Here is a 26203-nt window from a genome sequence, read left to right as displayed (position 1 = left end):
ATATAAATATTATCATGAATGTGGATAAATACTGTATTTTAACAATACGGTATTCTGTTTTTCACATTTGTTCTTTTTTATTTGTTCTTTTTTTAATCTGTTCGAAATAAAAATTGAAATGAAATGACATTTATTTTCTTTAACTGTAAATTCATCTAGTATAGTCTCTTTTCAGCAAGAACGTCACTGATACTGTTAATCACATAAGTCACATCTGCTAAATAAATCTGAAGGTGGTCTTAAACCTTATTCCACAAAGATCAACCCATGACTTCACCCAACATTAGCTGCATGTCAGCAGAATTCTAAGTTTTCTGGTTGGATTTTTTTTACACTGATGCTTTATGGGATTTGTAGTTGACTTCTTTCCTCGAGTGAACCCAGTCCTGCCTGTAGCTTTTTAATCAATTGATCACTTTGTACACGTGACTGCCAGTGAACGCTGCTTTAAATAAGTCTGTAATGTTCTATTGTGTGTGTGTGTGTGTGTGTGTGTGTGTGTGTGTGTGTGTGTGTGTGTGTGTGTGTGTGTGTGTGTGTGTGTGTGTGTGTGTGTGTGTGTGTGTGTGTGTGTGTGTGTGTGTGTGTGTGTGTGTGTGTGTGTGTGTGCGTGTGTGTGTGTCTGGTGTACCATTCTGCGGGTGGAGGTGGAGGAGAAGAAGAAGACAATCTGTTTGATGAAGGAAGCTTCGGGGACGTCACAGTCCTCATTGACTGAAATAGTCGTGTCACTGATCGAACACACACCGTGAGAGGACTGTAGGGAGAGAACATTGAGATAGATTTATAAATACACACTTAATTTACCTTTTTGTATGACAACTCCTATTAACACAGATTCTAAACATATTTCTACTGCTTCTTCTACTCCAACCATCACTGCCATGAATGTTCGAGGTGGAATATACGTAATGCTCAACACATTGTTTTTTTCTCGTCTAGTCTTCCTTTGATCAGATAGTTGCTGACGAAAATGACTTCTGTACGTACCTGCCAGTCGACCACCTGCATCAGCCTGTGTCGGTAAGGTGCGAGGATCTTTGGTAGCGCGATGTCCACCACAGTGTCTACAGATCTGCTGGGACCAGAGTTTAACACCTGCAGACACACACAACATCATACAGTTCATACCAGAAGTTAAAGTGACTGTTGAACAAATGTAGTTGACTTAAAACAGCAATGTTCCCTCTGAACTGTAGTAGAATTGAGGTATAGAGTAGTTTTAAGGAAGTTGATTAGGTTGGTCTAAACGGGACAATAGTTTCACATACAGAAGATGTGTTGTACTATGGGAAATATAACCATTGTGTAGAGCAGTTTTACAGAGAAGAGAGTAAAATGATACCTTGTATGTGTAGTTGAATCTTTCGTTATAACAGTCAACCGGAGTTGTGTCTTCATCTCCAAACACAAATGAGGTGGGAGTCACAAAACTGCAAGACAGACAGATAGACATTAGAGAACAGAAACTATTTTCTAGAAGAAAAAAACATATAATCTAATGATTTATAAGTTTGTTGACTTTAATGTGTTGCCTTGTGTGTAACAGTAACACGTTTTTTTTAAATCATAGTATGCCGATTCTGACTCACCCGTGGATGTTGACGTTGACTCCATATTTTAGAGGAAGCAGGAGACTCATTGAGTTGTCATGGAGATACTCTGCCTTCTCATAGTTATCACTAGAAAAAGAGATTTGAAACATTAAATATATTTTGTTATTGCTAAATTCACAGTACGAATAACAGCTATAAGAGAGATCCTTTCTTCTCTACAAAGCAGAGCATTTCTACATTTCTTTCTAAACAAGCAATAATAAAGAGGAATCCATTAAATGTACACTTTTATTGAAGTTAACTCATACAAATGTTATAACTAAATAACAAAATGACCACTGCATGTATTATGTGTTGAACATTTTTATCTGAATAATATCTCAAACTTTATTCTTACGTCTTGCTTCAAAGACAAATGTACGGGTACAAGAGTTGTGATGTCAAAAGTGGTGCACTTGGTATAAAAGCTTTGGAAGCTTTATTGAAACGTCTTGAGACTTCCCCTCTGGAGTTGAGCGGAGGTGTGTCCTTACCTGCTGGTGTTGAGGTGAATCATGACGTCACCAGCTGTGCTGTTAGGACTGACGTCCAACAGGAAGCTGATGTTCAACTAAAAGAAACAGTTAATGTGTCAGTGATTTCAAATTAACAGCTGCATCAGTGTGCGGACAAATAAATTCAACCTTAAAACTGCTGCTCTGCTTGTTTCTGGGGGAAACTCAGATATTTCAACAGTTTATATTGCAACATTTAAAACACAACTGGGCAAAAGGACATAAAAAAAATATCTGCAGAACAAAAAAGTACAGATACACTTGACCTCATCTTTGACCTACAGGCTGTTTTCGGTAAGACTGGGCTGAGGAGAAAGATTAGCCAAGTGTCTTTTCATTACTCAAAAACTGTGCAATGTCTGTCTGTCCAGATAGAGATACCGCCATGCCTTTTGCTTTAGTTATTTTACAGTCAATAACAATCTGAGCCTGTAAGTGGAAAAAGCTAGCGTTTGTAGTGGTCATTAATTCACGGTTCAATTCAATTGCATCGTAACTTTTTTGAGGCTTTCGCACAGTCCTTCACCAATTTCACTATTGTCGTCCCCATAAATCAATTAGACAAATACATATGGGAAAACAGGGCCTAATTCTGGCTAACGTGGGTGTAAACTCTCAGCTGAAAGTCCTGCCAAAACTGAGGGGTACTATCTGGAGTTGAAGATTGAAGTACCTACACACCAAAGAGGCGAGTTGATATGTTTGGCGCAGCGGGAACATGGCATCAGTGTTGTGATACAATCATTTCACTTAGTGTGTGATTTGCTAAGGTTTACCTGGGCATGGGCTGGTAGGAGGAGGCTGGTGACGCTGCAGTCAACACCCACCATCGTACTGTTGACTTCCTGTGTGACATCACAACTGACCACATTGTCCTGCTGCAGTACACAGAAACACACAGACGGGGTTTGTTGTGATTACTTTGTTGTTACATGAGTCATTTGTGTTGTTATAGTTATAATTCTGTAAGATTTCTGTTTAATAAAATTCAGTTTTTGAAGTTGGTTAGAGTTTTCAACTATTAGGGTCATAACTTTAAAACCATTAACCGATCATTTATTCGGGCCGCGCGTTCAGCATGCTGTAAACTTACGTTCTGCAGTACTTTGATGTAGTGGATGTTGTTGGGGAAACGCAGCGTCAGTCGAGGTAGGAAAGCGTCGTCTCCAGAGTTCAGAAGGGAAGTTTTCACCATGATGGTTTGTCCAGAGCCGAGAGCAAAATACTGCTGCTGACTGATAACAACAAAATAAAAACATTGATGTTTCAGTCCAATGAACATCCAATCACTAAAGGGCAAGACAACATTTGATTTAGAGCCCATCACTTCTAACATTAGTGTATTTGTTGAATCTCACTTTAATGTATCAGAGATTAAATAATGTAAACTCCTTGACTGAAAACACTTTGAATCAAGAGATTCATATTGACACGATTAAAGATCACGTTTTATTTTTGCATAATTTGTAGATTTTGGTTGCAGCTCATAAAATGCTTTGTCATTTTCTGATCTGAATCTACTCTTAGGTCTTTTTTAATAGTTACAAATATTGGTTTACTTTATGAGATACTAATATGTGTTTAATCTGTTCACAGACAAAAATGTAAAAACTTCAATTTTCAGTATTTTTTAACTTTGGAAATAGTCATGTTAGTGTTTTTGCTAAACTAGGCTAACGATGTCCTTACACAAGTGAATAACCCCAGGAACCTAACAGCAAAACAACATCAAGTGAATGATGTTGTTTTTCATGAACCCTCTTGAACTAGCCAGCAGCTAATTAGCATAATGTGATAGCCTCTGTGAGGGAATAACCTCCTGGCGAAATTGATAAGGGTCTGAACTGTACTGATAAAATACAATAATGCTCATGTTTTTGTCCTTTCATCTCTCTTTTTCATGATTCAAAAATGTGTGTGTTTCTTACTGTGGAAGCTCAAGTTGGGCCGACAGCTGCATGTTGGTCGAACAGTTCACCAGCGAACAGGGGCGAGCAAACCAAGTCTGACAGAGAAAAAGGAGGCAGAGAGTTCACCAATTAGAGTTATTATGAATGGGGCAGTTTTTCTCTTTAATGAAAATGAAAAACAACTCCTGTGAATGACGAACTCCAGCTGCACATTCCTGCATGTTAACCCTCCCTGCTCTGTTCATAAGTCAGTGGGACATGGGATGATCTGACTGATGTTGGTTAATGTGCTGCAGCTGTAAACACATCTGGATTAGCAGGAAGTCATTGTCTGTGTTTGTGTGTGTGCGGTTAGCGCTAGATTAGCTGTTTCCTGACCTTCAACACAGATCGGTTTGACAATGGAAGGACAGATCTGACACTGACGCAGCTCCAACAGGAAACTGAAGGGTTAGTTATCATTGTAGAAATCAGAATAGATCAAAGCCATCTATTAAACTAGTAAATAGCTATAAACTTGGGGAAAGTATTTGCAAACAAGGTTTTTATTGTTAATAAACTACTCAAAGATACCTGAACATTTCTGAACATCTCATACAGAGCAAAGCAGCTAGGGCTTTGGTTTTCCAATATAATAAACAAATATATTTGACTTAATCACTTGTACTGATAGATTATCTGTCGCTCTACCTAGTTAGCGTTAGCGCTGGTCTGTACCTGGTTGGTGATGGTGTTGTGGTGTCCTTCGCTCTGCTGAAGGATGGGTTTCAAAGGGGGGAAGGTTTTAGAAGAGGCTCTGTGGGTGTTTGTATCTCTGCGACTGTAGGAAACCTCAAACTTGACAGGAGTAAAAATGTCCCTCACATCTTTCTGTAAGAGGAAGAACACTATGTTAGCATCACCACAGCAAATGCAATCGACATGTTATTCCATCCAAAACCTTGTTTACTGTCTGTGAGTGTGTGAGTGTGTGTTACCCTTTGGTAAGCCAGGTGTGTTGAACAGGTGAGCTGGCCATGTCGTGCTCTCACACGCCCCCTGGTGCTATTGGATGACCCGTTACCATGGAAATAGAAACGATGAGGGAAGGATGGTTTATGGAGTAGGTCAGAGGTCAAATGATATTGAAAATCTGAAGATGACAGAGGAACATACATAGATATCAGTTGGCAAGTCGTATATATATATATATTCTTATATACCATATCATTGAAGGTTGTGTCCTTTATGTTCTACTTCTGATGAAAAAAATCTAAGCTCTACAGTTGATGGTGAATTAGGGCTGTTGAAGGTTAAAATAAATTAATCTAAAAATTCTGAGATTAAAGTTGCACATTTACAAATTTATCAAGAAATCAAATCGCTTATCTAAGATTGACATCATATCACTTTATGTTATTTTTTAAAATACATAAACATAATATCTGTGTGTTTACTGTACCTATAGCCCCTTTGAAGTGTCTGGACTTGACACTGAAGCAGACGGTCACATTGAAGCAGACGGTGGGAGTCTTGTGTTCTCGGCACAGAGCCACCTGCTGGTCAATGTGCTCAGGCAGAGTCAGAGACGCCTTCACCTGAATCACCGGGCGGGTCCTACAGCACACAGGACACATTTGGGGGAAATTATTAAAGCATGTTGACAACAGTAACAGATACAGCAAATGCTAAAAGTGTGTGGAAAAACTGAGATGGATTGTATTATTTAAAGGCTTCTAGAAAATCCCACTACTCAGCATAAAATGAAACGTTTGGTTATTCTTTTGTAGGATGTCCTGCTTCCCCTGCCGTAAAATGTCCTTCCAAATCAGCTAAATAAAGGAGTTTCCTTCCTGTACACCTGTATAAGAGGAAACAGAACTACAACTGTAGGGTTTTGGTTTCAGCACAAAGCTTCAGTGTGGTTTTACCTGAGAATGACAGCGGAGTCCGAGAGGAAAGCACCAACCGCCACATCTGCAGAGACAGAGAGAGTTTAACTTGGTCTTAATGTACAATATGACAGATGTTGTGGCAGGAAACAGGGGTTTTAACATTACCATTATAGCCATTGTCATCGATGTCTATGCCAGAGTTCAGCGACTGGCCAAACATCCTGAGGTCACGACCCAGAGTCGACCCAGTAATCCTCTGAAAACACACACAAGTTTGTTTATTTCATCTTTAGAATCAGAATGATAATCAGGTTAGAACATGATCTTATAAGGCTGGTCATTGTTCTCCTCTTGTAAAAACTTCAGTGACAAAAACGACCCCCTTGTTTTGGTGGAAACAGCAGGTTAAATGTGTCTAATAATGATCCAGTATTATATTAATTTAATTTAATTATTTGATTTACTCCATTTTCCCTCTGTTTTGAACACCCAGGTTTCTTATAAATAGTGATAGTTGTCACTAAAGCTATTTAAAAACATTTCATATTCTGCAAAATAAGACACCATTGATCTACATTTTCCATAGAGCTTATCATTTAATATTTCATGTAAATGTTTTTTGCTTTAAAAAGAGCTTGAATGTATAAAAACCTGAGATGGAGTTGGAGAAATGCCATCCTTCCTGCCGTTGTAAATGTACACAGCTCCTCTTAGCTCGTCTTCCTGTGGGGCACCAACTGCCACATCTAATCACACACACACACACACACACACACACACACACACACACACACACACACACACACACACACACACACACACACACACACACACACACACACACACACACACACACACACACACACACACACACACACACACACACACACACACACACACACACACACACACACACACACACACACACACACACAAAGATAAGCACAGTTCATTTTATATTTGTGAAAGTATATAGAGCCTATATTGAAAACCATTGACTTGCATTTTAGTAAGACATAGGTTAGATTTCTGTACTTGTGAGGACTTGCAATCGCTACCTTCCATGCAGCCATGAGTGAATGTAGCTACTTTGATGCAGGTTTTTACAGATTTTACACTTTCTACAGATTGTTTATGTGTGGTCCCAACTGATCCTCTGGGAGGTCAGGTCTACATTTCTGAGGGGGCAAAGGGTGTGTGTTGGAAAGGCCCTGCAGGGAAATGTTAAGCAGGATGAAAGTATCCAGGATAAGTACATAAACATGAGAAAACAGCAGCATGGTCATTTAATATTTAACCTGAAGTCCTTTGAAGATTTCTTGGGGTAGTAAGAAAGAGCTACTGGACACACGCACAGACACACACACACACACACACACCCTTTTATCTTTGTATCTAGCTGTGGCAGATTAGAAGGCAGGATCAGTAACAGAGCAGCAACAGTTTGTCATTACAGTTTTAATTACCTTAATAACACACTCCACCCCTCACGCACACACACATATGGTGAGGGGTCTCTGTGTGTGTGTGTGTGTGTGTGTGTGTGTGTGTGTGTGTGTGTGTGTGTGTGTGTGTGTGTGTGTGTGTGTGTGTGTGTGTGTGTGTGTGTGTGCGTGCGTGCGTGCGTGCGTGTGTGTGTGCGTGCGTGCGTTCATGAGTGTGAGTGTGAGGGCGTTGTGTTAGTCAGGTTATTTATCAGGAAGTGGCAGTTACTGCAGTTGGTGGCGGGATGTGTCTCCTTGGCAAGAGATATACAATTCACAAACTATGTGTTTTTTTTGTTGTTACTTGTATTGTAGTAGTATTACTAGCATGTTGGGTAATTTGTATCTGGGCAGACAGCCAAACAGAAACTCTTAAACATCCCTAATTACTACTTTTGAGGTGCCCTTGAGCAGCAACGTGCACCCCCAGCTGCTCCAGTGGAAATGCTCATAAAACAACTTGAGAAAGTAATGCAACTTCTACAAAGCAGCAGAATTAGAAGTAAAACACTCTTTTAAAGTAATGTTAGTAGTAGTATATATATATATATATATATATATATAGTAGAAAGCTGATTTAGAGCACTGTTAGCAATATGTATGTTTCCAAAGGTGTTAGCAGCAGTAATAGTAACAGTGGTATCAGAAGCAGTATTGTTAGTATTCGCAGTAGTAGTTGCTGTAGTTGTACATTAACAATGTATTTTCATACAATTGATATCTATTGTGCTTTTTTTATGTGCAATATACACTTAATTTTTATAATTTATTTACAATTTGTTTATGTTACTGGCTCCTTCCATACTTTTCATGTTATGCCGTCATTTCAATTCTTGAAAATGTATATTTATTGTTGTCTATTTTAGATTTTTGTTGTTATTTTCTGTTTAGTTTTTGCCGTTTTAATTAACAGTAGAGTTTCAAGTAGAGTAGTAGTAAGAAACTGCAGTTATAAATGACATCAGACATAATCATAGCTGAAGATCTATTCAAGTAATATTAACAATGACTATATTGCTTTGAGCAGCTGAAGTATTGGTATTACCAGGGTAACCGTCGTCGTCTATGTCTCCCAGGTCAGCGATGGTTTCCCCAAATCGGGCGGCGTAAGCGTCGCTGCCGCTCAGCTGAAACTCCGCCTCCATCAGCTTTGCCTGAGACAGAGTCAGTTTGTGAGACAACAGACGACACAACAGGTATTTTCGAAGATGTTCATATGTAGAATGGAACAGAAGAACCTGATCCTAATGTCGGCCATTTTGGCGCCACAGAGAGCCCGGATAAATATCGATTGTTTTGTGATAACATATTATCAAGGTTTTAACAGCTTTTAAAGAGTGAAAACAAGCACAATTTGAGAATCTTAAATCCACAGATCTAAATTATAGTTTACAGAAATTGTTTATATCCACAAACTTTCAAGACCTTGTACGAACACTATATTGTGTGTGTGCCCACCTGCCCCTGGTTGATGTACACATGCACTCTCCCCTCCTCCCTGGTGACGCCTGTTGCCATGGGAGCGCCGACCAGCAGATCGGACAAACCATCAGCGTTCAGATCCACCGCCAGCAAACTGGAGCCGAAGTAAGATCCCAGCTACACAACAAAAGCACACAAGCTAAATGCTAAGTATACCATTGTTTGGAATGGAGAATGCTTATGCTAAGTGGCTCCTTACCTCACTTCCTGACACTTCAGAGGCGACTCGCAGCATGTTGTCGTCTACTGTAAAGATGAAGACCTGCACAGAACAAATACACATCAAGCATCGAAACTACTTAACACCCAATATTTACATATCCTCAATAACAACTCTCCAGTTTTCACAACACCAGCAAGGGTACGTGGGAACTGTTTTGACATTGTTAACACCACTAACACGTCTCAAATTCTTTATCGTCATATGCACAACAGTTACAGAGAAGCAGTAGTAACTAAAACAAATCTTGTATCTAGGGATCTCTCCAACAACGCTCATTAAATATGAATATTTATTTATTTAGACTTGAGAGACTATTGAGGAGGTATATTAACGTTCAATAGTGTTAAGATGTGAAAAAATGCTTGAAAACAAGCTAGGAATGGAAATGAAAATAATTAAAAAGATGCTATACAATTTTTTTTTTTAAATCACTCATATTAAAGCAAAAGAATAATTTAAGACATAAAAGAGTGCAAGCTCAAATATGATAACGTTTAAATTTAGGGCGGTAATATCAAATAAACGAGTGTTGTGCGAGTATTGCAGGAATGTAGCAAATGGATAAAAAAAAATGAAAATAATTAATTATAAAAAAAATAAGCTATCTTTAAACATTATTTAAACATATAGACTTTCTGTGCAGTAAGTAAACAGACAGACAGGAGGGTCTCACCTTGCCCCTCTGGTTGTATTGGGGCGCCCCCCCCACTACCTCTACGGTGCTAGGACTCAGAAAGTTTCCGGCTCCAACAGCGTAACCTGGACAGCAGCAGGACAAAGTTCCACAAATTCAGCATTTTGCAGATGAAAAGTAAATAAGAACATTAAAAAAATTGAACCACAAATTCACAAACTTTTTGGATGGTGACCCTTTAGAAATGTGAGCAAGCGTAGGCTAATGAGTCATCAGCATTTTGTTTGTACTAATTATTATAGGACTGAAAATGTCAAACTAAGATAAAAAAATAAATAGATATAACACCGTTAGTTTATCATCACCAGTGTGGCCAAAAAGGTTATTGGTTCAGGTTTGACATGTAGCGGTTATGGCTGAGGCAAGAATACGTGTGTGTGGGTGTGTTGGAGTGTGGAAGAAAAAATGTCACAACCACCGCTGTCAAATGGGGTTAAAGTTAACCGAACATCCTACTTTGATGTCAGCTGTTACTTCCTGTTAAATTCTGTTTAACACACATACAATCCTGACTAAGGACAGCACACTCTCTCAGCGTAGATGTTTTCAGAGAAAATAAACACCTTCATATGAAGAACATCTCACCTTTGTGCTTAGCTTCCTGTTTACCATGAAAAGCCCAACAACATGCATGGTGACTCAGGAAATACACTCACACATGTGTTGAAATGAACTTCCATGACAAAGTGTTTGTGTTTTTGTCTTCCTGTGTTTTAGGCTTCTCCTAAGTACAATTTCATTCTGGTTTCTTGAAACTCACTTTCGGTCTAACTGTTGGAGTTTCTACAGGCAAAGTTTTCTTGGAGTGTGTAGAAAAGCTGAATTTTAGATGTTTAAGAAATTGAAATACCTGTTTTACCAAATTGGGGACAATGCGGCCTATAATAATGTATCATTATGTACTTTTTTCTTCAATTCTTCCCAGCATTATATAACAATTATTTATAATGATATTCATTCACAGATTTTGAAGTGACTGTTACTTTGTATATATTGACCGTTGTGCTTTTATTTATGTCTTTTAATGTGTGCAGGTGTATAAATGTGTCTATAGATTTTTTGAATATGTATATACAGTATATATGTATATACATATTTGTATACATATTTGTATATATATTTGTATTTTTTTATTCCTCTGGATTGTGGGAAACACTATTTCGATCTCTCTGTCTGTACACACAAACTGAAAGATTGACAATAAAGTTGACTTAGACTTTGATGATTGGTTAAAAGAAGAAAAGAAGAAAGAAGCAGATTTCTACACCAAACCTTACCTACATTTGTTGACAAGTCATTTAATTAAAGATAAGGCACTTCCTAAATAACTCAGTGGCTTAGCTCATGATGGTTCTTAAGGAAGGCTTCAACAGTATACGTTTTAAATTGGTATCAGCAATGGCTTCAATAGGTATAAGATCTGATTTGTTACCCAGGTAGCTTCCAAAGTTGACAGATCTAGCGTCCTCGTCCAGGTACACCGACATCGCTCCATTGGACGTGTTAAAGACCAACACTGAACCCATCCAATAAGATGTCCCCGGAGCCCCCATGATGATCAGATCCTGAGAACAGCACAAGTTGATATCATGTGACACACATCTCTATTAAAGCTTTACTATATATGGTCATAATGTAGATACAAATTGTCTACATAATTCAGTCTACTGGTGGAAACCGTGAAGGCAAACTGGATTCTGAGGAATCTAACTGACCTCTGTGAGGAAGTTGGAAATACCGGCCTGACATGACCCATAATCCTCACCGAACTTCTTCTGGTAATCTGTAAGAGGCAAAGACAAACAGACATGTTGAAAGGTGAAGGTGAACAAATAAGAAGAAGATAAAACCCAAATGTTTTGCTCTTGAAGCTGAACAGCTGCAACGTTCACACATATTAACGAAAAAACCGAGGCCTAGCCATGATCCCACAATAAATATAAGGAATTATTATTATGATCCCAAATGTTATAATTGCGAGACTGCAAGGGGGGTCTCCTTTACTGTAATGAAGGCACCAAACATTTTGATAGTCACACATTATTACGGAGGATGATATTTCTTATTTGTTACCAAATCTTGTTGTATTGTAATGTATGTGTGTTTACCTCTGTAGCAAGGGATTAAGGGTAGGGCGTATCTCAGGTCGCTCCCGTAACGATAACAGACCCCGTTGGGCAGCTTGTGGTTCTGAACGTCTCTCCTTGAGTAGTAGACGTTCTTCCAGCGATGAGCACATGCCTGCACACACACAGAGAAACACACACATAAACACACACACATAAACAGACACATGTGACATGGACTCATTACTGACAACACAATCACAAGTTAGAAGCACAGAGTCTTGTTATTCCCATGACCCATGACACTGTGACAGAGGCTGTGTGTGTGTGTGTGTGTGTGTGTGTGTGTGTGTGTGTGTGTGTGTGTGTGTGTGTGTGTGTGTGTGTGTGTGTGTGTGTGTGTGTGTGTGTGTGTGTGTGTGTGTGGAACCACTTAGCCCTGTTCCAGTTTTAACTTATTCTTTTTCATGAGCTACCTCGAACATTACCTAATATATAATAAACATGTATATTTTCAAATAAGAGCTAAATGGGAATCTAAGACATAAAATAGTTGAAGTTAAAATAAAAATATAAAATAAAGTCTTGCAAATGAACAAACCAAATTTCAACAGGTAAGTAATATCCCTCATGAGGAAGTAATAAATAAACATAAAGTGTAAATATTTTTAAACAGTTAGTAAAGTATAGTAAGGCAACCTGACAGTAATTGAACCAAAATGTAACCTGGTAATCTTTCACTCACTGTCTCAATGAGTGACAGTGAGGAGACAGCTGCTTCTGCTGCTGCTGCTGCTGCTGCTGTAAATAGTGTTGCTACATCACTAAATTTAGAGTCTCTTCAAGAAATGGAGATCTTAGATTGCTGGTATGTTGAAGTAAAGCCTATTAGGTGTTAAACATACGGTACCTCCCTATTGAGAAAATGGTCAATTATGGCTTTAATCACACATTACAGAACAAGTATGGAAAACTAGATTCGGTGTCTCACTGCTGGTGAACAGCGGTAAGTTATTTAACAAAGTTGGATTATGAATCCAAAAGGAAGAGGTGTTTTTTGTTTCTCTCACAGTATTTCTCACTGATGGATTGACAAACGTACTCGGCTGTTGACAATTGATTTATCTTGCTCCCATTTAAAGTGAAATTGAAATGAAAATTCAAAGGAAGGTCAAGTTTTAAGATAGATGTAGTCCGAGCAGGGGGGCGAAGGTACCTTTGCCCCCTTCACTTTACGCCCCCGGGCCAATTTGGCGTCACAAAACAGAGAAACACCTGACAAAGTACTCAACATTGCGCCTGTGGTAGTCACAATTGTAGGTGTCTTCAGGACACATTTCGACATAATGACACACACACACTTATATGGCTAAAACAATACCAGCATTTGTGACATGGCTGGTAAACTCTGGAGCAATAGGAGGTGAAGGACAGAGAGAAAGTGTTTGTGTTACCAGGATGTGCCCTCCATTGTCTCCAGGTTGTCTGGACAGACTGACTCCCAGCCACTGGTGATCACTCTCTGGATCGCACGTCTTCCCACAGCCCAGCACGTCTGCACACAAACATAAATTCAACAGTTTCACACATGCAGCCTTCATAGCTTAATCAGTGGTGTTTTACAGCTAACAAGCTGACAGTGTTGTCTTGTTCAGCCCAACAACGTCCCAAAAAATAAATAACAGTGTTTGTGGTGTGTTTTTTTTAACTGTATGATGCAGAAAGTCCAGTCTGGCAAATACGCATACACGTTTGTCTTTAGGATGGGTAATATTATAGATAATGCTCAAGCAAACAATGTGTAATGAATATGTTTGTATTCCAAAGGCTGGAAAGAAACAACACACAAACAGACAGGAACACACCAGCATGCATGGGATGGCAGTGGTGGGACTCGGCAGTGACGTTGCAGCGGTACACAACTCCTGGAGATCGGACCGATGGATTGGAGGTCGAGTTTGCTACCGGAGCTCCAACCACCAACCTGAGAGAAGGAGACAGAGACAGGGTCTGTCTTTGTGTCTGCTTAGTGTCTTAATGGCATCTGTGTGTGAAGCATCAAAGAGCTTCTCTCATTGACTCAAACTGGCTAATTAGCATGCATAGACAAACACACATGCACAGACACAGTCCTACTGTGAAGAAGGCAGCTAATAGAGCACCATTAAGTTAATTTAATAAATCTAAATTTACTGATAGCTTAAAAATGGGTCAAGAGTAGAGCAAAAGAGGGTCATTAGAAGGTTGGTAGAGAATCAACATGCAGATCAACAGAGGTTCTATAGAAAATTAATAAATAATCAAAATGAGCTCAATATAGCATTAATAGATCATTTATAGTAGATCACTGGCAGATCAGTAAAATATTAATAACTGATCAACAAGAATCAATCAAAAAGGGTTAAAGACGTAGATAAATACCATCTGTGGGATTCATGACGGTGCAGCAGCACTGAGTATCCGAACATGGAGGAGGAGGGGCCGCTGAACTCCAGACTGTGCTCCTGATCCAGATTGTACCCTGTTGAAGGATGGACCAGGACCAGGATCTGAACCAGGATCAGGGTCAGGCTGCAGAGCGTACACATGCCGCCCGCTGAGGGACACATGATGGAGGACAGACTGCAGGGACACCAGAGAGAAGAAGGAAATTATTATCAATATACAAGATCAAAACAAAATCTGTCGTCTGTCGTCATCTTCACATACTCACTCACAAAAATGCAACATTCTAGTCCAGTTCTTAAAGTTCCCTAATACACCAAATATGTCAGACCATTTGATTGAACACTGCCGAGACTGGTTAGCCTATTTTACCATTAAGATTGGAAATATCGGTAAACAGTATATCTTTAACCACTAATTTCAAGGCTGCATGATGTTTGCTTAATTCGTATACAACCAAATATGGTAGTCAGTATATCAGTCAGTCCTATTTGTTCACATCTCCTCAAAATGTTCATATTGTATGACAAAATTGGCTTAATCATCACCATCTTCAAGAGGCAAAAAGCCTTTGTACTGGCATCACTGTCTTATTTGACTTAGCATTGAGAGCTTTACTCATTTTTGGCTTTATAAAGACACAATGTGCTAACTAGTAAGTATTAGAGGGGTTGTTTGGTGGATTTTGTTCCAACAGAGCCAGGCTAACTAACAGTTTCACCCTGTTTACACTAACTATGCTAAACTAAGCTAACTAGCTGCTAGCAGTACTCTGACAACAGCCTACTAAAATGTTCTGTTACCTTGGTAGTAACTTTCATTATAATCAACTGGTAATTAAGCACATAGCATAGCATAAAGGACTATTACAGAGTCTAACACAATTATTCAATTGTTTAGTGATGTGTCTACAGTTTAATTTAATTGTTATTTAGGAATATCTCAAACTCAAAGAAATTAGACAAAATCATTTCTCTGCAGCGGTCCCCCAAACTTGTTGTTCCAGCCCTGCATGGGGACTGAAATATTCCTAACAATATTTCTAAGTCGTAAAAGTTTTGAGATATTTTGACATTAAGTGAATTATTTCAAACTAACATTTATTTATATTCTGAAAAGCGTATTAGTCATAAATGTAAGCAATCATTTTTGATTTATCAAACAATGTCGTTAAAAATTTCTTAACTTCAATCTGACCAGCAGTCCATTAAAAGAACATTAAGTTTAAGACAGGAACAAAAAGCAAACGTGTTTGTTTTATAATTGAAAACCTTCCTCATTAACTTTTCCACTCATTCATTTAAGTCCATATGTTGACTATAACTAACGGCAAGTTAACTTTACCTCTATCCCGTTTGAGACAGCAGTTATCCCGGGTCAGACTGTGGGTCCACTCGGTATCCTATTGCGCAGAGGCTGGATCAGTACCGGGCACAGGGGACCAAAGAGCCGCAGTGTGTCCGCAAAGTCTCCGTTAAATCCTTCTTGTTCCCGGTGTGACTCGCTGGATGGAAACCTCCTGTTGCTCCTCGGTCCGTTAACCGACTTGTGCGTAAAACGAGGCACCCCGAGGCTCTGGGATTGTGTGACACACAGAAAAAGTGAGGCTGAGTCAAAGAAACCGAAGAGAAAACCCCTTAAACTAAGTTCATCTCAGTTTCAGAAGAAGTCAATGAAACTGAGAACGAGGCGCACTGAGACCCTCCCTCCTGCGCGCGGTGCATGTGTGTGTGTGTGTGTGTGTGTGTGTGTGTGTGTGTGTGTGTGTGTGTGTGTGTGTGTTACGGTGTTTCCTCTCTACCCCCCACCCCCCAATGTCCGCCTAAACTATAAGAGCGTCTGTGTGTCGGGGTGTTTCCTCCTCAGTTATCACTACAGTGTGAATGGATTCAGTGCAGCTTTAATCTCATTGAACTGTCTGATCCCTGCTACATACAAATACTCTAAAATATAGCTTTGAAAACAACTAACAAACACACACCATCATCATAAATATAAGTAAGGGTCTTAAAATAGTTATAGATGTTACAATGGAACACAGTGACGTATTTTATTTATTACTTGTATTTGCCACTTTATCGGCTCCTACACTATGGACCAAAGCTGGTAAGAATGTATACATTAATCCATTATATGACCCTAATATGTGACAAAGAAGGCCATTCTTATTAAAAAAGTTAGTCGCCTTCTTTTGCTTTTTAATATATTGAATACATTTTGATGAACGGTTTAAAGTTTTGTTTGTGGGACAACTGTGTCAAAGTATATTTCTTCACTGAGGTATTGGTAAAGTATCTTTGTAAAAGTTGTGAGCAAGACAACATGAGCAGTCACTAAATGGCCTTTTTTAAGTGTACCTAAAGTTTTACTTACGTCTAAAGAAGTTTAGGAGTATAGTCCAGTATTGGGAGTGTTACCACAGTGAGACGTCACAGCTCTCATGTGGTCTGTAATCCTGCTCAGTTGAGGTGACACTTTTAACAGCGTAACGTATAATTAAGACCAACATTGTTTAGACCTACATTAGCATTGCCTGAAACAGTGGGGGTCCTGATGCAGAGGGACAACTGTAACACCAAGTTATTTAGCTAAATGCTAACACCGGCATGCCAACATGCTCACAATATTTACACATTTTTACGGTGGCCCTGAAGTGCAAGACACCACAGTATTTCACAAAACACTACAGCATTTTTAAAAACACAACAGCATTTCACAAAACACTACAGCATTTCAGAAAACACCGCAGTATTTCACAAAACGCCGTAGCATTTCACAAAACACTACATCATTTCACATTGGAAAGGGTATTCCTTTAGGGGGAACACTTCTTGTTTGTGATTGGACAGAGCCAGCCAGAGAAGCACTGCTGTGATTGGTTGTTATATTTCTCACAGGCTCCGCCCTCTGCTGGACTCTATGGGTACTCCCCCATATCCTATGCACGCATTCCTTCGCTGAGACTTCCATAGACGTAGCCGGCCCCTGGGCGGGACGATCTGAATGCGCGCACACCTGACGTATGAGAGGCGGCCTCACCCGCTCACTGCTATCCCTTTCTCTTCAGCTAAGCAGCATACGAGAAGTAACTGAGTGAAGAGAGACGGATAATAACAAAACGACAAAGAAGATTTCTTTAAAATACACAGTATGGACTCACCTGCGGAGCAACCGTGTCCTACATGTCCGGGTTCTATCAGGATCCCCATACTCGTATCGAGTGTCTGGGGTCTGACCACGCGGAGGCTAACCTGCCTCCATCAGCAGTCTGCAGCGCCTGCCGGTTGTTGACTCGATCCATCCGCCTGCACAGAGTGGCGGTGTTCGAGGGGGGCTACGTTTCGCCGGTGGAGGACCCAGAGCTCGACGTGGTGGAGAGGGAGGATCTCGGGCAGTGAGTGCCCTTCGTCTTCGCCATCCCAGCAGCCCGGACGGGTCCGGGCATCGGAGACGAACGATGATGACACCTCGTCGTCCGGGATTTCCGCTGACCGCCAGGAAGGCCATCAGCAGAGGTCGGCTCGTCAGGACTTCTCGGCTGTGATGGCTATGGCGGTGGAGCGTGCAGGCTTGCCGCTTCCCCCACCAATACCTCCGAGGCCGGTGAGCCGCCTGTGTCAGGGCTTCTACGGCCCGGGTCGTCCAGCACAGTTCGTTTCGCTCCCCCCTACCGGACATCTGGCCACGTGGCGGCAGCCACTGAAAAAGAAGGCTACAGTGGCTACTTGGGCAGGTATCCTCAGGGTGGAGGGCCACTCGGACGCGGAGTGTCCCGGTGTGCCCCCGCTNTATATTATTATTATTAATATGAAGACTTTTTTGTTTTGAATATATAAATAATAGGCCTACCGTATTTTTTAAATACAGTATTTATCCACATTCATGATAATATTTATATATTCAAAACAAAAAAGTCTTCATATTAATAATAATAATATATATGTGTTTCCGAAAGGGAGCAGGACTTTTTGACTGCTGTTGCATGATGACCAATGTGATTTAGGTTTGATGAAGCATCCTTTGAGATGCTTGTGTTGAAGTCAACCATCATCAACCCACCCACCTGATAATGTAATGACTTTATTCTTTTTCTATGTTTGTGCAGTTTTGTGCCCGTGAAGATGAGCTGTGTGAGCGGTTGGTGTGTCGGCTCGGTACCCTGGAGGCGGGAGGAGATGCCATAATCAAACTGGAGATCAGACTGAACCCAGATGTATTACTGCAAGCTCCGGTAACACACACACTCACACACTGTTTTTAGACTTTTCAAATATAAATAACATTTTGAAAAACACAAAGGTTAATGGCAATGGCAATTCCATAAAAAGAACACAAAGGCACTTTATGTAAAACATGTAAGTCTGATGTGTCTGTAGCCAATTATGTTTAATTATCTCAAATGCATTTAGAGAAACTGTTGAAAAACTCCTTATGTATGTCTCCATCTCAGGGTCGTCATGGTGTCATGAGGTTGGAGAGCACAGCGCTGATGTCAAACCCCAGAGAAAGCCCTCACACCGTCCTCATCCACGAACAACCAGCAGCACAGGTAACACACCTGGAAACCAAAAACCCTAGAGACAAACTTTATTTTTCCCCGTACTGTGCTTCTATCTCATGCATAATCCTGGGTTTAAGTAATAATCATATATATATAATTGTATTCAATGTATATTTCCAGGTGGTTGTTGAGGCTATTTTTACCCAGAAACCCTCAACAACTGTAAAGGTCTTCATCATCGTCGTCAGTTTAGTTTTGGGTCTTTTGATCCTGGCTGCTCTCATCTGGTGTTTGTGGAAGGTAAATATTAGTTTTTATACACTGGAAGTATATTGCTTGTATGTTATAATATTATTTACTGATAAAACACCGCATATTGCAATTTAATTATACTGAAACTGCAGTATATTCTAATATAATAATCAGACACATACAGGATATTGCACAATACTTTTTGTGTGTTTTTTTTTTTTTTTACAAAATGAAGTTCTGCGTCCCTTCATTTAAAATCTGCAGAAAATCTTTGGGTCAATTAACTCATAAACTGCAGCTAACCACAGCATAACCAACGGATAAAGCACAGTGTATCAAGTTATAATTATTGCTGTAGCAACACCAGCATCATTTTTAATTGTACCTCTGTGTCTCCTTCCACCTGTCCGTCTCTCAGGCCGGTTTCTTTAAGAGGGAGTTCCAGAAAAAGGAGGAGGAAGAGTTCAAGAGAGACAGCTGGGACTACGTTCCTAAAAACGACAAAAGAGAGAGCACTTCCTAACCCCGACTCTGACCTCTGACCTCAGGAGGGAGTTCACATTGTGACTGTGCAACAGATTCAATGAGACATGTGTGCTGATGAATGGAGTGCTGTGTGAAAATATGGCTCTCCAATTCATCCAAAAGCAGTGGAAAGTTGCCGTTGAACACCGTCGGCCAATGAAATCTGTCCAGACTGAGTCAGCTGGTTTCAGACGTGACGCCCGTGTCACCGATGATAAAATGTCTCAAGTGAACGCCTCCTGAACTTGAACTTTAAAACTATTTTTAATAATGTGCCTTTACAAATCCAGACAAGATCAAAGACTTGAAAAGAAGGCAGCAATGGATGGAGGAATAATAAAAGGGAAGTTAACCTGAATCAATCAGAAGGCCTCAGAGCTTCCTGGGATGCTACATCACTTTTGACACTTATTGATGACCGCCATTCTGACTCTCTTAAGTTGAAAAAAGCCAAAGGAAGAGACTTTCTGATGACCTTTGATCTCAAGGGATGGAAACCTGGCCTCTGATTGGCTCATCACGCCTCGGCCACACTGCCTACCTGAGCAGCCAGTGTGCTTTTGCTTTCATTTTGGTGCACATGTTAACAGGTTAGAGCTGCCTCACAGCCCACGCCTCATCAACTATAGAGATTTAAGTGTCATTTTCTTTTCCTGCGTGAGACAAGGTGTTCCTGTCAAAAACAACATATTTTATTATTTGCTCGTCATGGTAAAGCCATTCAATCAGTGTCAATTTCTATATGTGAAGAATAAGTATCAGTTAAAAAGTATTTATTTATTACTCAGCCCTTCCTCTTTCTGTTTATAATTAAAAGCCCTTCAAAGGTTTCTGTGGATAAAATCCCTTCAGGCTTTTAATGTGAGATGTTTGCGAGACCATGTTGTGGAAATTGCAGTGACTTGCAGGCTCCATAAGTTGGTCACTAAATGCAAACTCAATGTAGAAAGAACGGGCTGCAGTTCAGAGAAGTAGCTGTCAGAGACATGATGAGGTAGGCCGTGCATCGCTTTCTGTAGAACCTCCTTTTTAAGTGCAAGTCACAAAGACCACCATTTTATTCAGGCATATTTAAATCATAGAGCGCTTTCTTTAGGATACTCAAAGATTATGTACGCGAGAAATTAAATAATATTTTTTGGGGTGAACTGCTCCTAGATACAAGCTGAACTATTATTGTGAAAATGCAGCAAAATATGCAACATGTTGAGTCGCAGGGTTGAATGTTGAAAGACTACTTGAAGTAATGTTTGATATTTAAAAATACTCAATGAATGCAGACATCGAAGCCAGCCGCTACCTTCCCTTATGTTTATTTCATACAAATGCAAATCACACAGAAATATCTTCTTAGTATTTAAATGAATGAGTATGTTTTTGTTTTTTGTGAAGTTGTTCTGCACTGGAGTCTCACTGCTTTTAGCAACACCTTTTTATTAAAATTAAGGATTTTCTATTTAAACAACAACTTGTATCGTTTTCATCATCATGATTACATCTGTTAAAAGACTGCTTTATCAGAATAATATAATAAAAAATGTTATATTCAAATATTACAGTCTTTGGACACTTTGGGCTCGTCGAGTCTGGTTCTGCTCATCTGTACAAAAACATTTAACATAAACTTTATATTTTTGTGTTGGATTCAATACTTTTAACTTCCAGAAACTGGACAGGTTAAAACAAATTGAAAATTGTAAAAAAAATAGGCATTAGCAAACTAAAGCCATTTGAGAAGAGCTTGGTATTAACATTTTGTAAAATATTAACATTAATTTGAATAAAATAAAAAAAATCTTTATCCTCTTCAGTCTGGTCTAGGCGTGAGAAACTTTACAAAGCACGGGTAGTTTGGAGTTAAAGAGAGCTTACAAAAGTTACGTTATGTTATTAAAGCTGAAGTTATAAAAACAAAACAATGCATGAAGTAAACAGGAAGCTGCAAAGCTCTGTTTGTACTTTGATTAAAGCTTCTACATTAGTTCACATCGCGATGGAAACAGTAATGACCCAGAGAAGGCACTGTCGAGTCACTGTTGTTACCATGGCGATGTGTTTTTGTCTCTCTGATGGACTCAGATGCAGCTGCAGGAGACGGTCGACTCGGCCTCGTCCACCTCCTCCCCGTACAGAGTGATGAGCCGCGGGTGGACCCTGAACGCACCACGTACACAAAAATGCACTTTAGAAAAACAGTGTTCATTTAAAGCTGGGGTAGTAGGCAGTTTCTTTCTGGCGTCATTGGGTCTCTGAGAGCTGCAGGATTAGAACTGTATTTTTCGATTTATGGCATTTTTACTTTTTTTTGCCTTTTCAATAAAACTGCTTTCCAATGGGAACCAATCAAATGACTAATATTTGAAAGATAATTATGGAATTGTTACCCAATAATGCCAAAAATGTACCGCCCCAGCTTATTTATCAATTAATAACTAGCTGCCACCCTGTTTCAGACAGTAATAATATTGTTGATAATGTTTATGTTGATAATAAAGATGTTATATTGACACCTGATAAGCACTTCGTTAGCAATCTCCACCAGCTCTCCGTCGATGTTCAGGGTAAAAGCGGAGGCCTCTGATTGGATGATTGGCGAGGTTTTGGATTCGCCCTCTTCCTCACTCTCCTCCTCCGACCAGCCAACCAGCGAGCGAGAGCGGATCCTCACTGCGGACACGTCGTGCGTCTCCACAAAGGAGAAGCTGAACTGCAGAGAGGCAGACAGTAAGACTGACAGACAGGTGTGTGTGTGTGTGTGTGTGTGTGTGTGTGTGTGTGTGTGTGTGTGTGTGTGTGTGTGTGTGTGTGTGTGTGTGTGTGTGTGTGTGTGTGTGTGTGTGTGTGTGTGTGTATTGGGTTTTCTCAGGTCAAGAGCTTGTCAAGATCCTCTTTAATCTGGTTGTTAATCTGGACAGGTCACAGGGTTCCTCCCTGTGGACTCTCCCTGTTTGTCTTCTGTAACACCATGGAGCTCCAACAGGGGGCAGCAAAGACCAACAGACAGACAGACAGACCAACAGACCAACAGACAGACAGACAGACAGACCAACAGACAAACAGACCAACAGACAGACAGACAGACAGACCAACAGACCAACAGACAGACAGACCAGACAGACAGACCAACAGACAGACCAGACAGACAGACAGACAGACAGACCAACAGACAGACAGACAGACAGACAGACAGACAGACAGACAGACAGACCAACAGACAGACAGACCAACAGACAGACAGACAGACAGACAGACAGACAGACAGACAGACAGACAGACAGACAGACAGACAGACAGACAGACAGACAGTCTCTCTTTCCTGTCTGTCTTTCCTCCTCCGTTTTTTTTCTACAATTAAGTGGATGCACTTTATAGAGTCCAATGGTGGGAAAAAATGAAGTTCAAATTTCAAGCAGATTAATATACTATATTTATACGAGGAATACTGTAGTTTATTTTTATTTTTATGAATAAACAATAAACTACTTGATTAAGTAATCATCCAAAATGTATTTGTAAACTAATATCAGAAATTATTCATTATTAAAGGTAATATTTTGTTCAAAAATGCCAAACATTAGATTGTTTTCAGCTATGACCAAAAGCACATTTACTACAAAAGTTGCAAACAAACTCGAAACATCGCAAATAAATGATTTAACTTTTAAGTTTGCAGGGTAGTCTGTGGGAGTTTGTTTGCAACATGACTTCAACTGTTAAAACATGAAAATTAACAGTTTTCTTTGTCCTAAATTATACTAAACTGAATTATGGTTGGTTTGGCCTGATTGTTGGACTTGAGAAGGCATGTGAATAGATTCAAATGTGAGGTTCAATGTCGGCGTGGGGACTCAAATGGGGGTCCTCATGGTTACATTACAGCTCCGTCTTGTCATGTTTTTCCCTGAGCTGTCCGTCTCTCCGTCAGGATGTAGGTCAGCGAGTAAACAGCCTGTTTACTCTGCAGGACAGTGACCGCTACACTGTCCGTATATATAGTAAGTGGGTTAGTCTGCAGTCTCTCAGGCTAATCTAACTACTATGTTTATTTTTACTCTGTGAGAGGAGGAGCCTAAAGGATGGCGAGGTCGAGTGATACAACGGGTACATTTGAGATCCAAAAATCCCTTTTATTGTCAAACATTTTGTATCTCTCAAAGTTAACCTGAAGATTAAAGATATAACAAATACAGATCTTCAGGATAAATGGACTTAATGGTCTTGTGTTTGTTTTGAATTATTTTTCCAGGGTTACATTTTGCCGTATTTGCACTTACGAATGTCTCTTTCGTATTCTTTTCTTTTGTTTGAACTCAGGGCCCATTTTTGGAGAAATCCATTTTTGGAGTACCTCCAAAATCAATAATCCATTAAAAGCACTCAAACAGAAATTTGAGTGTTCCTAAAACTAATGGGCATGTCCAAATACAAGCTTTTGTATTATTGTATTATTATATACACATTTGAAACTCAAATAAAAATAACTAAAGTGTAGAATTCATTTCTATATGTTTTCATTGTGTTTGGAAGATTGTGATTAACAGCTGCTCTCACCTGTCCACTGGAGCTGCCGTATCTCTTCAGGTGTTTGATGAACTCTGACCTGGAAGTGTTTCCGACTGCGATCAATGCTGCGCTGCCATTTGCCAAACTGTCACAAACAGGAAGTGGAAGAGAACGTTCAGAAGCAAAACAGAATGAAAACAACCTGCAGCGCGGTGCGTTCATGGTCACAACACAGCTGACTTTAGCATTCCCAGATCTGCTGGTCATGTACCTGGTGTTGGGAGCGAGACCTCGAGGTGTGTGTGGGCTTAGGCAGGGGACGGACATGATGCTGATGCTCAGATACAAGCCCTGATTGGTCGTCCAGGACTCCTCCACTTCTGCATCAACTGATCACAAATGGAAAAATTCAAAATCAAACTAGTTTGACAGAGACGGAAATCTGAACCAGCAAGTACCATTCTCACCTGACCCGGAGTCCTTGTCTCTGAGAAAGAGGAGATCATATTTAGTTTTAAACATGACAGGCAATCAATATAACACACTGACATTTATAAACACATCCCTGTTTCTCTACCACATTTAAGTTTACATGCAGTTATATTCCACTTTTATTATTTAGTATAAATAATCAACTACAGAGCCTTGTAAAGAGCACTAATGCTTTGTTTCACAGATTGCTAATGTTCCTCACCTGTTTGACTTCTTTGCTGGTAGAAAAGACAGCTGACAGTCCTCTGGTCTGAGGGGGACAGAAAATAAAAATAATCCAGAATAAGAGTTCTGGGAGTTTTATACTACATATAACCTAAATCCTTGGATCCACACCACATCTGAGCCTGCACCAATCCGTACAATCATAAATCTTCACCTTTCAGAACTGCTTTTAATGAGTGATTAATGTTGTGTGTAGTTTTAAATGATCATTTTAAACTATGTGAAATGTTTTCAAGTATAGAAAGTAAATCTAACTTACTGTATACAACAAATACATTTCTATCTCTGTGTTTTACCTCAGCCTAGCCAGCGTCTTGACCAGAGCATACTCTCGTCTCCGCGTTGAGGACATCCACCTCTTCTTCTCCGCCCGCGCTAAGCACTGTCCACCAAAGCCAAACATGGCGGAGAAACCGAAATGCACCAACTGACCGAGAGACGAGAAGCTGCACATGTCCACCTGCTGCAGGTGACCTGCAGACAGAGGGGGAGATGAATACTGATGAAAGATTATGAATATTTATTATGCTTGGGACCCTCCACACACACAGCCTGTACATAGGCCAAGTGGTCGTATGGTGAGAAGCTCATTAATATGAATGAGAGGCAGCACTCCAAATATGGGTGACAGAAAGAGGTCAGGAGTGTGTGTTTGTGTGTGTATGTGTTAATATCTATAGATTCCGTAAATTGATCCCATTGGAATAGAGTGAAGAGTCTCTAAAGCAGCTAATTTAAGAAGATAGTTACATCTGTGCAATGTAATGTTTAATTTTTTCAAAGCTTCGAGATGATTGTCACAATTGGGTGAAACTCTCCTTTAAATGACTCTAAACAATTTGAGTGTGTTTACAAGTAAGCCAATTTTAAAAAATGTCAGGAAAACTCCATCAACAGATCGAAGTAAGTCAACCTCTACTCTAAACATATCCCCACAGCCTTTGAATACACACACACACACACACACACACACACACACACACACACACACACACACACACACACACACACACACACACACACACACACACACACACACACACACACACACACACCATCTGGACACATACCTGCTCTAACCTACTGAACTGCAGTGCTGTCTGCCCACCTGTCCGTCTAACTGCCTGTCTCTCTCTCTGGATATAATCAGATTTCCTCTCCATATGGCATGATGTGTGTGTGGGTCTCAGTCAGTGTCTCAGTGTGTGTCAGTGATATTAAGCCTGCAGCGCTTCTTAAGAGTGCNTAAAAGTCATGGTGATGAATTGAAGATGATCCTTAAAAGAGGAGATAGACACCTCTGTGCTCTTATAACATGGAGGAGGCCTGTATGATGAAAAATATTCAGCATATCATTTACATCATCAACATTGGTAGACTGTGTGTGTGTGTGTGTGTGTGTGTGTGTGTGTGTGTG

At 40.0% G+C, this 26203-nt stretch overlaps 3 protein-coding genes across 3 annotated transcripts in view; 1 reads left to right on the top strand and 2 right to left on the bottom strand.

Annotated features, from left to right (window-relative positions):
• Positions 1-16049, bottom strand: part of itga4 (integrin alpha 4) — a 16561-nt gene extending 512 nt beyond the window's left edge. Inside the window, exons 1-25 of the mRNA XM_010791108.1 lie at positions 15633-16049; positions 14265-14465; positions 13709-13827; positions 13298-13398; positions 11886-12018; positions 11493-11560; positions 11210-11342; positions 9757-9842; positions 9060-9122; positions 8837-8977; positions 8424-8532; positions 6546-6640; positions 6060-6150; positions 5931-5976; positions 5462-5616; positions 4998-5152; positions 4738-4890; positions 4039-4115; positions 3204-3345; positions 2887-2988; positions 2090-2166; positions 1593-1682; positions 1346-1433; positions 991-1098; positions 632-757 (exon numbers count right to left, since the gene is read on the bottom strand). Coding sequence (XP_010789410.1) covers positions 632-757; positions 991-1098; positions 1346-1433; positions 1593-1682; positions 2090-2166; positions 2887-2988; positions 3204-3345; positions 4039-4115; positions 4738-4890; positions 4998-5152; positions 5462-5616; positions 5931-5976; positions 6060-6150; positions 6546-6640; positions 8424-8532; positions 8837-8977; positions 9060-9122; positions 9757-9842; positions 11210-11342; positions 11493-11560; positions 11886-12018; positions 13298-13398; positions 13709-13827; positions 14265-14452 — 2646 coding nt within the window. The 5' untranslated portion in view covers positions 14453-14465; positions 15633-16049. The remainder of the gene's footprint in view (positions 1-631; positions 758-990; positions 1099-1345; positions 1434-1592; positions 1683-2089; positions 2167-2886; positions 2989-3203; positions 3346-4038; positions 4116-4737; positions 4891-4997; positions 5153-5461; positions 5617-5930; positions 5977-6059; positions 6151-6545; positions 6641-8423; positions 8533-8836; positions 8978-9059; positions 9123-9756; positions 9843-11209; positions 11343-11492; positions 11561-11885; positions 12019-13297; positions 13399-13708; positions 13828-14264; positions 14466-15632) is intronic.
• Positions 16050-18352: 2303 nt separating this feature from the next.
• On the top strand, positions 18353-21249 carry LOC104962650 (integrin alpha-4-like). The gene is made up of 4 exons (XM_010791104.1): positions 18353-18519; positions 18739-18837; positions 18970-19089; positions 19460-21249. Exons 1-4 carry the CDS (start codon positions 18382-18384, stop codon positions 19562-19564), a joined length of 462 nt encoding a protein of 153 aa, XP_010789406.1. The 5' UTR covers positions 18353-18381; the 3' UTR covers positions 19565-21249.
• Positions 20947-26203, bottom strand: part of cerkl (CERK like autophagy regulator) — a gene marked incomplete at its 5' end in the record, with an annotated part of 14411 nt that continues 9154 nt past the window's right edge. The window contains 7 exons of the mRNA XM_010791107.1: positions 20947-21720; positions 22077-22273; positions 24118-24214; positions 24341-24458; positions 24537-24556; positions 24764-24811; positions 25083-25260. Of these exons, the coding sequence (XP_010789409.1) occupies positions 21642-21720; positions 22077-22273; positions 24118-24214; positions 24341-24458; positions 24537-24556; positions 24764-24811; positions 25083-25260 (737 nt within the window). The remainder of the gene's footprint in view (positions 21721-22076; positions 22274-24117; positions 24215-24340; positions 24459-24536; positions 24557-24763; positions 24812-25082; positions 25261-26203) is intronic.

The sequence above is a fragment of the Notothenia coriiceps genome, unplaced genomic scaffold (genome assembly GCF_000735185.1).
Source record: "Notothenia coriiceps isolate Sejong01 unplaced genomic scaffold, NC01 NC01_scaffold00035195, whole genome shotgun sequence".
NCBI classification, from domain to species: Eukaryota; Metazoa; Chordata; class Actinopteri; order Perciformes; family Nototheniidae; genus Notothenia; species Notothenia coriiceps.
This window is presented reverse-complemented; position numbering and strand designations above follow the sequence as displayed.

Excerpts from the sequence above, each read along its gene's own strand:
- LOC104962650 (XM_010791104.1), top strand. The coding sequence starts at position 18,382 with ATGTTTGTGCAGTTTTGTGCCCGTGAAGATGAGCTGTGTGAGCGGTTG. Across the intron at positions 18,520-18,738 it reads ATGTATTACTGCAAGCTCCG|GGTCGTCATGGTGTCATGAG; the intron begins GTAACACACACA and ends TCTCCATCTCAG. Across the intron at positions 18,838-18,969 it reads ACGAACAACCAGCAGCACAG|GTGGTTGTTGAGGCTATTTT; the intron begins GTAACACACCTG and ends GTATATTTCCAG.